This window comes from Astatotilapia calliptera, chromosome 3 (genome assembly GCF_964374335.1).
Source record: "Astatotilapia calliptera chromosome 3, fAstCal68.1, whole genome shotgun sequence".
Lineage (NCBI taxonomy): Eukaryota > Metazoa > Chordata > Actinopteri > Cichliformes > Cichlidae > Astatotilapia > Astatotilapia calliptera.
Window position 1 is genome coordinate 7,678,294 of NC_137424.1, and position 12,725 is coordinate 7,691,018.

The 12,725-nt window shown below is 41.1% G+C and overlaps 1 protein-coding gene across 1 annotated transcript in view; it reads left to right on the plus strand.

Moving 5' to 3' along the window:
- The first annotated feature begins 562 nt into the window (after positions 1–562).
- LOC145422825 (protein NLRC3-like) overlaps positions 563–12,725 on the plus strand; it is a 33,308-nt gene continuing 21,145 nt past the window's right edge. The window contains exons 1-8 of the mRNA XM_080294650.1: positions 563–631; positions 1,620–1,745; positions 1,830–1,928; positions 1,998–2,111; positions 3,307–3,380; positions 6,763–8,560; positions 10,141–10,314; positions 10,491–10,664. Of these exons, the coding sequence (XP_080150776.1) occupies positions 1,657–1,745; positions 1,830–1,928; positions 1,998–2,111; positions 3,307–3,380; positions 6,763–8,560; positions 10,141–10,314; positions 10,491–10,664 (2,522 nt within the window). The 5' untranslated portion in view covers positions 563–631; positions 1,620–1,656. The remainder of the gene's footprint in view (positions 632–1,619; positions 1,746–1,829; positions 1,929–1,997; positions 2,112–3,306; positions 3,381–6,762; positions 8,561–10,140; positions 10,315–10,490; positions 10,665–12,725) is intronic.

The following is a 12,725-nucleotide window of genomic DNA, read 5'->3' on the forward strand; positions in this document are numbered from 1 at the left end:
TACTGAACATGTCACATGACACACCTCAAACATCATGTGATCCACTCTCAGTCTGCACTTTCATTCATGACTTCAACAGGTTGAAATGAGCTTTGAAGAAACATTCAGTGAAATAAATCTTTCATGGATTCATGTGAGCAGCAGATGAACTTTGTACCAACAACATCTTCAATAACAGAGTCTGAATGAAGCTCAGGTGTTGATGCTGCTCACTGATTGGACGCTTGCTTTCAGCTCTGCTCTCAGTCTTTACTGCACAGGTGAAGGTAGAAAGTGTGACTGGATCTATAGACTGGAAACAGAGAAACATGCTGAACATTTGAAGCTTTGCAGCAGAAATGTTCATGTTACAAATACAGCAGAGCTGATCTGGGATCAGTGTGTTCACACCTGCAGCTACAACAAGGTTTCATGTCTCCACACGTCAGCATGTGAACTGTACTCTGACTCAGTCTGAGCAGTCAGACGGCATATTTTTAAAGTTAACACATCAGCACACACAGAGCTGAGCCCCTCCCACCTGTGCTGAGTTTCAGGTGGAGCCCCGCCTCCTTCCAGGAAGCAGCTCACCTGTGTGTCCGTGTTTAGTGTCCAGGTGTGGAGTGGAGCTTGTTGTTGGTGTGAAGAAACTGTAAGTTTGCTTTGTTTCCTCCTTTAACAGTTTGTCTTTAGGAACTTTACTGTTTGTTCAGCTCGTGTTTGATTTCTTCACACAACAAACTGTGTGTGTTTGTATTTCCGGTCTCTCCATTAAAGTCAGTGTGTAATGTTTCCTGGCTAACATCAGCTGTGTGCAGCTTAGTTCAGCACAAATCTGCCGCTCCATAGTTCACGGTAACGGACTCACAGCTGGACCAACGAGGCCGAGTGTGTCCGCCACTCTGAGCTACGTTCGTGTTTGTGTACTTGTAGTTTGTACTTTGAGTTCACTCAGAGCCCACAGAGGACGCAGCGTACGTGATGACGTCACAGCCCTTTACCTCCTTTACTGTCACTGTGATTAATATTTACACACGAGACACCTGCAGAGCTCTGACGCTAAGCTAGCACACAGCATGCTAACGCTAAGCTAACGCTAAGCTAACACTAAGCTAACACTAAGCTAACACTAAGCTAACGCTAAGAGTTCTTACAGACACGAGTTAAAAAGCTGCTTTTAGTTTGTGATCAGAGTCCAGGACTGAGAGCAGCAGCAGAGCTGATGGATGATGAATTACTGGATGGAAGAAGCTTCTCATTAGCAGTGAATCAGTGTGTGTGCAGTTCTCTGCAAACTCAGCAGGAAGAATTAGTGTGAAGCTTTAACTCTGCTGATCCTCTTTGAATCCTGGATCAGCTGAAAGGTTTAAAATGTTGTTCACACGTGTTGGACTGACTGAAGCTTCCAGTCACAGTGAATCAGTGTGTCAGTGAATGCATCGTGTGTGCTTCAGGCTCCATCTAGTGGACTGATAGCAGAGCAGCTGATGGCAGCTTCCTCTGCCTCACACTGCTGTCTGACTGCATCCAGCTGACACTGAGATGAAGCAGGAAAGAAGCAGCTGATATTTGGACAGCACACATGATGAAAGGAGGATTTCAGCTGATGTGCACATGAATGATTTGTGTTTCCTCTGCAGGTAGAAAGTGTGTGTGAGCTGATGTGAATTGAGCAGCATGGATCAGTGTGAGGACAGAGAGGAGGGAGTCCCTCCCTCTAAAAGCACTCTGTGTGGGGAACATGAGAGCCAGACCAAAGCTCAGAGGTGAGATGACCATCTCTAACTGTCCATGACTCTTCTCCATGTCACAGCTCAGCACTCACATCACTGCTGCATCATTATTCACAGGAACCTGCCTGGACCTCCACCCAGCTCTGTGTCCTGTGAAAGTAACTCAGTCAAAGATGCCATTAAGAGATTTGAGCAAAGACAGTCAGCTGAGAAAAGGTAAGCTAATACCAATAATATCAGCTGATATGTGATGAGAATTTTACTGAAGATTTATAACTTTTTCAGGATCCATCAGAGACTCAAAGCTGGACCTCCACCCAGCTCTGTGTCCTTACAGAGTGACCGGTCTAAAGGTCTTCCCATTGATTTTAAAGTCCAGCCTGTGTCTGCTGCAGAGAGGTGAGCTGTTAGCAACATGAACTCTTTGATTAAACTGCTTGATGTTGTTGGATATAAACTACAAACACGTCGTTCCCTCAGTCCCATTTAAACTGTCTTTTAAAACAAGCCTTTGGTTTCTAAACAACTGAAAACCCACTTCAGCAAACAGGAAGTGATCAGAGCGTCCGTCCACTTCCTGTCAGGCCCTGCAAACATTTCATATTGAAGAAAAGTAGCTGACATCTCACATTTTTACTCCACCACATTCAACCATTTTGACATTTTACAGCATGAAACTCTTGTCACATGACTCCTGTTATGTTATAGAGTCATGTGACCACCAGGGAGGGATTTGTATGGATGAAACACATTCAAATCAATCTGATTCATCAATGGAAACATTTTTGGTGTAAATGCAGCAACACTGAAAACGCTGAAGATAAAAACACAACAGATGAAATATGAACAAATCGAGGCTTTGAATACACGTGTGTGTGTTTGAGACACAGAGATAAATGGATTGTGTGTCTGTCCTATTGCTGCGTGAGGGTTTTATTGTAGATTTTGTGCGTGTACACTTTTGACCACGAAGGTGTTGAAAGGGCGTAAAACAGTTGGAGGCACCAGAGTGAACACTAGTGCTGTCAGTAGATTAAAACATGACTAATTAATGACACAATCTTCTGTCATTAATCCTGATTAATCACAATTACTTGATCAATAGCTGCAGTTACATTTTTCCAACTTTATATTTAAGCCTGTAACAGACGTTTACACCATATAATGAAGTCAATGCAGAATAAACACAAAGAATGTTAAACGCTTCAATTCAAAGAGACTTTGAATAGTTTTCAGTCTTTAACTCAGCTTCTCTGCTGTAAATACAACTTTGTAACAAACATATATACTAAAAGCTAAGTGTGCACTAATATATAATAATATATAATCTATATTACTGCTGTTAATGAAAATGTTTAATCAGACTCATCACAGGGTTACTGTGGATTCATTTGGATTAATCACCATTAAACATCATTTTTAATGTAAACGAATCAAATTTCATTTCATGAGCAAACAGACTCGAGAGAAAAGGGCAAATTTACACACTTAACATGTTTATTGAACATGTAAACATTGATTAACCTCCTGAATGAGCCGACCCCCCCAGGGACAGTCCTGCATGCTAATGATGGGCTCTGCTCTGTACCTGCAGGATTCTGTCAGCCACAAACTCCTCAGCTGATCCTGAATCTGAGCCCATCTGTCAAACCATCATTTTCTTCACAGGTCTGTGGAGGTGGCACTGATCCTGCAGCAGTCTAACACTCTCTGTCACTCTTCTTCAAGTCTTTGACACGAGGAACCAAAACTATGTCATTAACAACACTAACAGGTCTGCAGTTTGTCCACTTGGCAGTTGTGTCATCAGTGCTTTGCATTGTTGTGATATTTTAAGCTGGAAGTGCTTCGGTGAAAAGAAAATTCCTTCTGTCACGATGTGCAGAATCCTTCATGTTGGTCGGCTGGTCCGTCTTGTTATTTTTTTAATACTCAAACTTTCCATCGGGAGGTCAGTGTGTGTTTGTCATCTTCCATATTGAGCTGATTGGTTCAGCTGCCGTCACTAACAGATGTGCTGCACATCTGCACGTGTGCAAAGGTAACTCTACTCGGACAAACTGCTCGAAGTGCGTTGATAGAAACATTTCAGGGATTTTGAGTCGTTCTGCTCTCCAGATGTGTCGTGTTAAAGGTTTTTATCATGTTAATCATGATAACAGATGAACCCCTAACCCTAACCCTACATGTTAATTTTGACAGCACTGGTAACTCCTTTTTAATGTTCTTCTGTCAGATCATTGATTAGACTTGACTCCAAATACGAGACTCAGAAAACTCAAATGAAAACTCAAATCAAAGCAATGAGAAAAGGACTTCTTGTGTTAGAATGAAAACATATGGAAGTGGTCAGGTTTCAAACAGTCGTTGAATCTACTGCACAGTTACATTCAGGGACCTTTGGCCTCCTGAGAGCATTAGTTGATGGTTCATCACAGTTTTCTCAAAGTTTCCTCTGAGCTTCTGCAGCATCATCACTTCCATCACTGATGAAAGAAAGTTCATAGAAAACAGAAAATATATCTTCAGAATCTGAGAGTCTAAAACTTGACAGACTTGATTCAGATGAAGTTATTTGAGCAGAAACTCCTGGATCGTTATCCTGTGTTGATCTAATCCTTCATGGTTCCTCCACAGAGTGGAGCAGCAGAGCTCAGAGGTTCCCAGTGGTCAGTCTGCCCAGCAGCATCAAACACAGCTGGACTCCATATTTATGGTCTGTACATGTACAACAACTACTTTATTATTAATAATAATGCATTTATTTATAGGTCCCTTTCAGAACACCAAGGACTCTGTGGACTAAATGACCAAAAGAAACAAACTTTGAAATCAGATGGTGCAAATGTGATCACAGGGAAACGTTTTAAACATCGAGGCTTTAAACAGAAACCAAAGTGAAACAGTTTGTAGTCGAGATCAGTGGAGATGAAGCTGAATAACTGTTTCTTCAATAACTTTGAGCTCTTAAAAAAGAAAAACTAGCTGAAAGTCTGGCTGCTCTTATGAAAAGTACAGAGAAATTATGGGTCGCTCAACACTTGTGCACAATATAAGAGTTTAAATAAATCTAAAGAATAACTCAAAATCCTACAATCATACTGATAAAGTCATCTACAGCTAACTATCCAAGTGGATTTGTTTAAGACAGCTCCATCTGCTGGTGGCCCTCTGCAGGTGCATGAAAGGGGCGTGTTTATAGTGAAAGTAGTAGAGAAAGTAAACCCCACGGGAAGGAGGGAGGACTCTCAGCAGCTTCCAGCTCATATTCAGACATTTGACTTCTCACTGAAAGCAGCAAGTTTGAGTGTCTGTACCTTAGTTAGAAGAGATAACATGTCAGTAGTAATTAGAGTTGATTGAGCAATGCTGTCCTTGTAATGTAGTTTATGATTTTTATGGACAAGTCCAGTTTTTCTGTAGAGCCTCTCAACTTGGTGACAGCAGCAGTGGAAGTTCACGTGTAAACCAGAGCAGCAAATCAGGTCCAAATGTGTTGTTCACAGTGAGTGGGATCATCATTGGCTGCTATGTTAACCTCCTGCAGCAGGATGTCTTTGGTCAGAGAATGGATAGATCACTAAGTCATTGTTGAGTTTAGGGAGACAGTAGACAGTTGGAGGTTCAGCCAGTTGACACACAGTAGATAAAATAACTGAAGGCAGGAGCAGACACCTGTATGACTTTCCACCTCTCACATAGATTATTGTCCCTGGGCAGCGCCACAGGGCTGGTAGATGTAAACAAAGCTGGAGGAGAGGATTTATTCATCTGAGAAAAGTCACAGAGTTGTGTCTTGATGCTCAATCATCCAGGTACGTAAATCCCAAAAAGCTTGATTCTGTTCATCTGGATGTTTTCAGTGGGAGAAACGTTTCATCATCATCAGGTGACTTCTTCAGTCTCAGCTGACTGCAGGTTTCAATCTCATAAACAGGACATTTGTATGACTGAAACCAGCTCACTGAAGGAACAATGGGCTGGGAGGTCAGTTCATTGATCATTGGTACGCATATTGTCAGGACCATTGATCAATGGTTGTTGATCAATGGTCATGAGTCCAGTTCACAGAGAGCTGGGGAATGGCTGCAATCACAGCATGTAAGATGGTGACAGTTGTACCCTTAGGCCCCTCCTCCATTCAGAGATGGTCTTTCCTTTTCACATAAATGGCCTCCTTGACTCCGCCCTCAAACCAGCGTTCACATTTACTCAGGACCTTCTTGATGTGAAGTTCTTCTGCTTCCCTGGCTGCTGTGTCTGTGGGGATGGTGTTTGTTCTGTGTTGTTGTGTCCTGATGACGCCCAGTTTGTGCTCCAGTGGATGATGAGAGTCAAACCTTAAATACTGATCTGTATGCGTAAACAGAGTGAACCTTTAAGACCAGTTGTCTGTACGATCAACTCAGTCACCTGAAACATCTCCAAGTTTCTGGCTTTGATCATCAACCTGTTGGTAGTTCAGCTCTGAACACCAGTGAAATGTTTCTCCCACTGAAATCGCTGCATTCATATGAACAGAATCAACGTTTTGGGATCATGGAGTTGTGGACAAAGTCTCAGTTAATCAGATAAAGTCAAACCTATAATTGGTAAAGAGTTCGCGGATGATATGCCCCTTGATCGTAAAGAAGTGGACGTTGTGTGGACTAAAGTTCAGAGTGGTGGGTCATTCATAAAGTATTCTGTTCCAGCTGCTGGAGGACAACATCATCACTTTTGTGAAGAACGAGCTGAAGAAGATCCAGAAGGCTCTGAATCCAAATAAGCCCCAGTGCTTGGGGTTTCAGAGGGAGGATGATGAGCAGAGGAGAAACAGCAGAGAGGCATTTGTGAAGATCACAGTGGACTTCCTGAGGAGAATGAAGCAGGAGGAGCTGGCTGACCGTCTGCAGAGACGTAAGAGGATTAATCTAAAGATTTAAGCTGCTGGATAAATGAGAGACTTGTGACACCAGTGTGTTCAGTCATTTCTCAGTGGGTCAGAAATTGTCATCAGCATTTTGTAAAATATGATTGTTAAAGTTGTATTTTTATTATTATTATTCAGAACTTCCAGCTGCTGCTTGGCATCGTAACCTTAAGTCTAAGCTGAAGAAGAAGTTCCAGTGTGTGTTTGAGGGCATCGCTAAAGCAGGAAACCCAACCCTCCTGAATCAGATCTACACAGAGCTCTACATCACAGAGGGAGGGACTGCAGAGGTCAATGATGAACATGAGGTCAGACAGATTGAAACAGCATCCAGGAAACCAGACAGACCAGAAACAACCATCAGACAAGAAGACATCTTTAAAGCCTCACCTGGAAGAGACGAACCAATCAGAACAGTGCTGACAAAGGGAGTGGCTGGCATTGGGAAAACAGTCTTAACACAGAAATACAGCCTGGACTGGGCTGAAGACAAAGCCAACCAGGACATCCAGTTCATATTTCCATTCACTTTCAGAGAGCTGAATGTGCTGAAAGAGGAAAAGTTCAGCTTGGTGGGACTTGTTCATCACTTCTTTACTGAAACCAAAGAAGCAGGAATCTGCAGCTTTGAAGACTTCCAGGTTGTGTTCATCTTTGATGGTCTGGATGAGTGTCGACTTCCTCTGGACTTCCACAAAACTACAATCCTAACTGACCCTAGAAAGTCCACCTCAGTGGATGTGCTGCTGATAAACCTCATCAGGGGGAAACTGCTTCCCTCTGCTCGCCTCTGGATAACCACACGACCTGCAGCAGCCAATCAGATCCCTCCTGACTGTGTTGGCATGGTGACAGAGGTCAGAGGGTTCACTGACCCACAGAAGGAGGAGTACTTCAGGAAGAGATTCAGAGATGAGGAGCAGGCCAGCAGGATCATCTCCCACATCAAGACATCACGAAGCCTCCACATCATGTGTCACATCCCAGTCTTCTGCTGGATCACTGCTACAGTTCTGGAGGATGTGCTGGAAACCAGAGAGGGAGGACAGCTGCCCAAGACCCTGACTGAGATGTACATCCACTTCCTGGTGGTTCAGGCCAAAGTGAAGAAGGTCAAGTATGATGGAGGAGCTGAGACAGATCCACACTGGAGTCCAGAGAGCAGGAAGATGATGGAGTCTCTGGGAAAACTGGCTTTTGATCAGCTGAAGAAAGGATACCTGATCTTCTATGAATCAGACCTGACAGAGTGTGGCATCGATATCAGAGCAGCCTCAGTGTACTCAGGAGTGTTCACACAGATCTTTAAAGAGGAGAGAGGACTGTACCAGGACAAGGTGTTCTGCTTCATCCATCTGAGTGTTCAGGAGTTTCTGGCTGCTCTTCATGTCCATCTGACCTTCATCAACTCTGGACTCAATCTGCTGGAACAACAACAAACAACATCCAAGAAGTCTGAAACAGGAGAATCTGCAAAGAAACACTTCTACCAGAGTGCTGTGGACAAGGCCTTACAGAGTCCAAATGGACACCTGGACTTGTTCCTCCGCTTCCTCCTGGGTCTTTCCCTGCAGACCAATCAGACTCTCCTACGAGCCCTGATGACACAAACAGGAAGTAACTCACAGACCAATCAGGAAACAGTCCAGTACATCAAGGAGAAGCTCAGTGAGAATCTGTCTGCAGAGAAAAGCATCAATCTGATCCACTGTCTGAATGAACTGAATGATCGTTCTCTAGTGGAGGAGATCCAACAATACAGGACTTCAGGAAGTCTCTCCACAGGTAAACTGTCTCCTGCTCAGTGCTCAGCTCTGACCTTCATCTTACTGTCATCAGAAGAAGATCTGGATGAGTTTGACTTCAAGAAATACTCTGCTTCAGAGGAGGCTCTTCTGAGAATGCTGCCAGTGGTCAAAGCCTCCAACAAAGCTCTGTGAGTAAACATGTTGTCATCGCTTCATTGTTAAAATCATGGGAAATAAATCAGAAATGCTGAGTTCAAAGAGCACTGTAACATTTTTTTAAAATAGTAAATTAAATGATCATCAGTCACTCGGTAAATATATGGTAGTTTTAATGTTTCACTCCAGCATTTCTAAAACACACTTTGTTCTGTAACTCTTATCAAAGGACAATCCAGACCCAGCCTATAAGAACATGAGCTCTGATGCTTCAGCCCCTCTGACAGGTTTATTATCCTCAGCTTGTTCATTTGTCTCCAACTCCAGGAGTTTGGTTGTTTTATTCTAAAGCACAAACTTCACCTGCCAGACTTCACCTACATCTTTTTCTGATGTTCATAATTTAAGTTCAAGTTTGTATCTCACTTTCAGTGCACACTCTCCCTTTTTAAATATAAATCTCTGCTGTGCTGTCATGTTTTCATCCTGTATGGAGGGAGAAACTCGGTCTTCATTACTGAAATTGCCTCTAAGGTCGTGTTTCTTGTCAGTAACCATATGTAACTGTAAGGCTTCCATAACCAGTGTTATCACAGAATTACAGTGGGTTCACTCTGGGTCCTCTACAGTTTCTTCCCACTGTCCACAGACATGCAGTTAGGTTACCTGGTGATCTAAACTTCATGCAGGTGTGAGTGAGAGTGGTTGTCTGTCCCTCTGTGGGCTTAGTGGAAGAGACTGGATGGATCTCTGCTTTGTCTTTGATATATGCTGACAGCAAACATTCTCCATGAAGTCTGCATTTCAGCTCATCTCCTTTATACACACCTTTAACAGGAAGAGTTTTATACAGCTAGTGTTTAAAATCCAGTGTTATTCACAATACACAGGTAATGAGCATGATTATTGAATTACTAAAATTTTCTAAAATAATTGTTTTAGTTAATATTGTATGACTGTGTACACAGAATTATTAGCTCAGTAGGCAGAGTGGTCGCCCCATGATCATAAGGTCAGGGGTCGAATCCACCGAATAGTTACCTTGTGGTACCCCTGAGCAAGGTACCATCAAGGTACCAATCATGTGCACTGGACTGGTAGCACTCATAGTCTCATAGGTTTAAATACATTTTTAAAAAAAAGGGTTCAACATATAAACAAATTTAATTTGATCACATATATTGTTTTTTTTTTTTTGTTTTTGTTTTTTTCCTTTCTCTCACAGACTGAGCAGCTGTAACGTCTCAGAGGAAGGCTGTGAAAATCTGTTGTCAGTGGTCAGCTCCCAGTCCTGTAGTCTGAGAGAGCTGGACCTGAGTACCAACAGCCTGAAGGCTTCAGCAGTAAAGCTTCTGTCTGCTGCAGTGGAGAGTCCACATGCCAAACTGAATGTTCTGAGGTCAGATCAATTTGTATTATGTTTAGTTCTGTTCGTTTATGTGTTTGATGTTTGTTTTTGTTTATGTCTTTATCCAGTTATCCTTGTTTCATAGCATTTTTATTCATTTCAAAGTTAAACAGAAGTTTTACTAACCTGCTCAGCACAAGACAATAAGCTATTGCACCTTGATTACACTTTAACAACAATCTTTATTCATGTTTTTATCTTCAGACTTAACATCTGTGAACTCTCAGAGGAAAACTGTGAAGCTCTGTCCTCAGTTCTCAGCTCGCAGTCCTCTAGTCTGACAGAGCTGGACCTGAGTATCAGAAAGCTGCAGGATTCAGGAGTGAAGCTTCTGTCTGCTGGACTACAACGTTTAAACTGTAAACTGAATACTCTGAGGTCAGATCAGGGAACAGTTTGTTTTTAGAATTATTAATTAAAGTTCATACATATGATGTTGTATCTTAGTATGTTTATGTTTCCTTTAAAAATAGAAAGTCAACATTTAATGTTGTGAAATGTATTAACAAACTCTACATGAGTACTTGTTTTATAGATTGTCTTTTATTTTTCAGACTGAGTGGCTGTAACCTGTCAGAGAGAAGCTGTGAAGCTCTGTCCTCAGTCCTCAGCTCCCAGTCCTCCAGTCTGAGAGAGCTGGACCTGAGTAACTCTGACCTGCAGGATTCAGGAGTGAAGCTTCTGTCCGCTGGACTAAAGAGTTCACAGTGTGCAGTGGAAACTCTCAGGTCAGGATTCAAACTTTTCCACAGATGATCATTTGAAATGTGATTTATATTATTGTATAAACAGGTAACTTTTACAGCTGTCAAGTGAACTTTTATTTACATTTGAGTGGATAATTGGACTCTTAATTACTAAAAGTTGTTATAGTCATGTCTCTGTTTATTTAAAAAAATACTTCATGCACTGCCTAATTTAAAGATTTAGGCTCCTTTGGGCCCATAATATATATATTTGATTTCTTTGTGAATGAAATTAGGAGGATATTGGCGACTGCTGATTGGCTCGCTGTTTGTTTTTTATTCACAGTACTTAATTTTAAAGGCTGATTTCTCAAAATGAGATGTTTATCTTTTCTTCTACAACACGTGGAGCCACCAAATCTTCTTGCTTGATTTATTCATTACAGTTTGATTTAAAGAATATTAGACTCGTAACATAATAAATATATTTATTTCACTTCTTCTTGAGAGAAAGAAAGGGATGACTGGGTGAGCTCCAGTGGTTCATCCCAGCAGAGAGAGCGGCACACTGGGCTGCAAATGATCACAGTAGTAATGGCCATAGTTTGATAAAACAGGCAGTCTTACCCTGTAGATAATACAGGGTTCTGGTGCCGATGTGGGGGAGGGGAGTCGCCCGGTACTAACTACATACTACTAACTACCTCATCCAGATGTCTTCCCTACTAAACCTGATAAGAAGTAACTGCAGTAGCCTTATAGGTCAAATCAGTTTCACCTGTTAAAGTTAGCTCCACTATTAATTAGGGGTGGGGGAAAAAATCGATACTGTGTAGTATCGTGATATTTTGTTTGCTAATAATGTATCGATACAGGGACAGCAGAAATCGATATTTTGTTACAAACAATTTTTTCTCTGAAGTCAACATGCTCTGGAGTCAGAGCATGTTGACTTCAGAGCATGTTGATCCTTTTTCTGAGCAACAATCCTGACATTCCTTCACTGTCCAAATGTGTTTAACTTTTTTTTTGGCAGCAATAAACATGACAGTTTACTTATTTTAATTTAAGACATGTTTAATTTTAATTAAGTTTGAAACTTTTTTATTTAATGTAAAATTATATATTTTTTTAAATTTACTTTCAAATTCTTCAGTTGCTGAAGGGGCTGCATAGTTTTCATAAATTGCATAGTTCAGAATAGCTATAATTGTACCAGATGGTTGCATTCAGTTAAGTTGGACTAGACTGTAATACAAACCGTTCAGTTTGTCAACAATAAAACTGACTGAAATGAGAGAAAGACTGAGTGTGAGACTTTGATATTAGATAAAATGAATATTGATAAAGTTTACCTTTATGTGCAGAATTTAAATATCGCAAAATATTTTAAAAAATCGCAATAATATCGTATCGTGCGTTAAGTATTGTGATAATATCGTATCGCGAGTTGTATGGTGATTCCCACCTCTACTATTAATGGTGTCACTTGTTATTTCTGGGATGAGTTTAGTAGCCTGAACAGCTGCTTAAAGGAAAGTAATTAAATAATAAAAATAACCTAAGTCCGGGGGAACCTGCAAGAGCTGTTTGCACAAAGAATAATGCTCAGACTTTGAGGTTTTATCGTTTTACACAAGGTTTAAAAATGAATGTCCACAATTGAATTGCAGAAATTGTTATTGAGCTAATACTGATGTAGTTGTTATCTTTGGTAAGGAGAGGTTGGAGGAAGGATGAGCACAGTCAGGCCTAAAGATGCTCTTAATAATAATAATGGATTGCATTTATATAGCGCTTTTCGAGACCCTCAAAGACCCTTTACAATCCCACTACAGGGAGTGCAGAATTATTAGGCAAGTTGTATTTTTGAGGAATAATTTTATTATTGAACAACAACCATGTTCTCAATGAACCCAAAAAACTCATTAATATCAAAGCTGAATGTTTTTGGAAGTAGTTTTTAGTTTGTTTTTAGTTTGAGCTATTTTAGGGGGATATCTGTGTGTGCAGGTGACTATTACTGTGCAGAATTATTAGGCAACTTAACAAAAAACAAATATATACCCATTTCATTTATTTATTTTTACCAGTGACACCAAT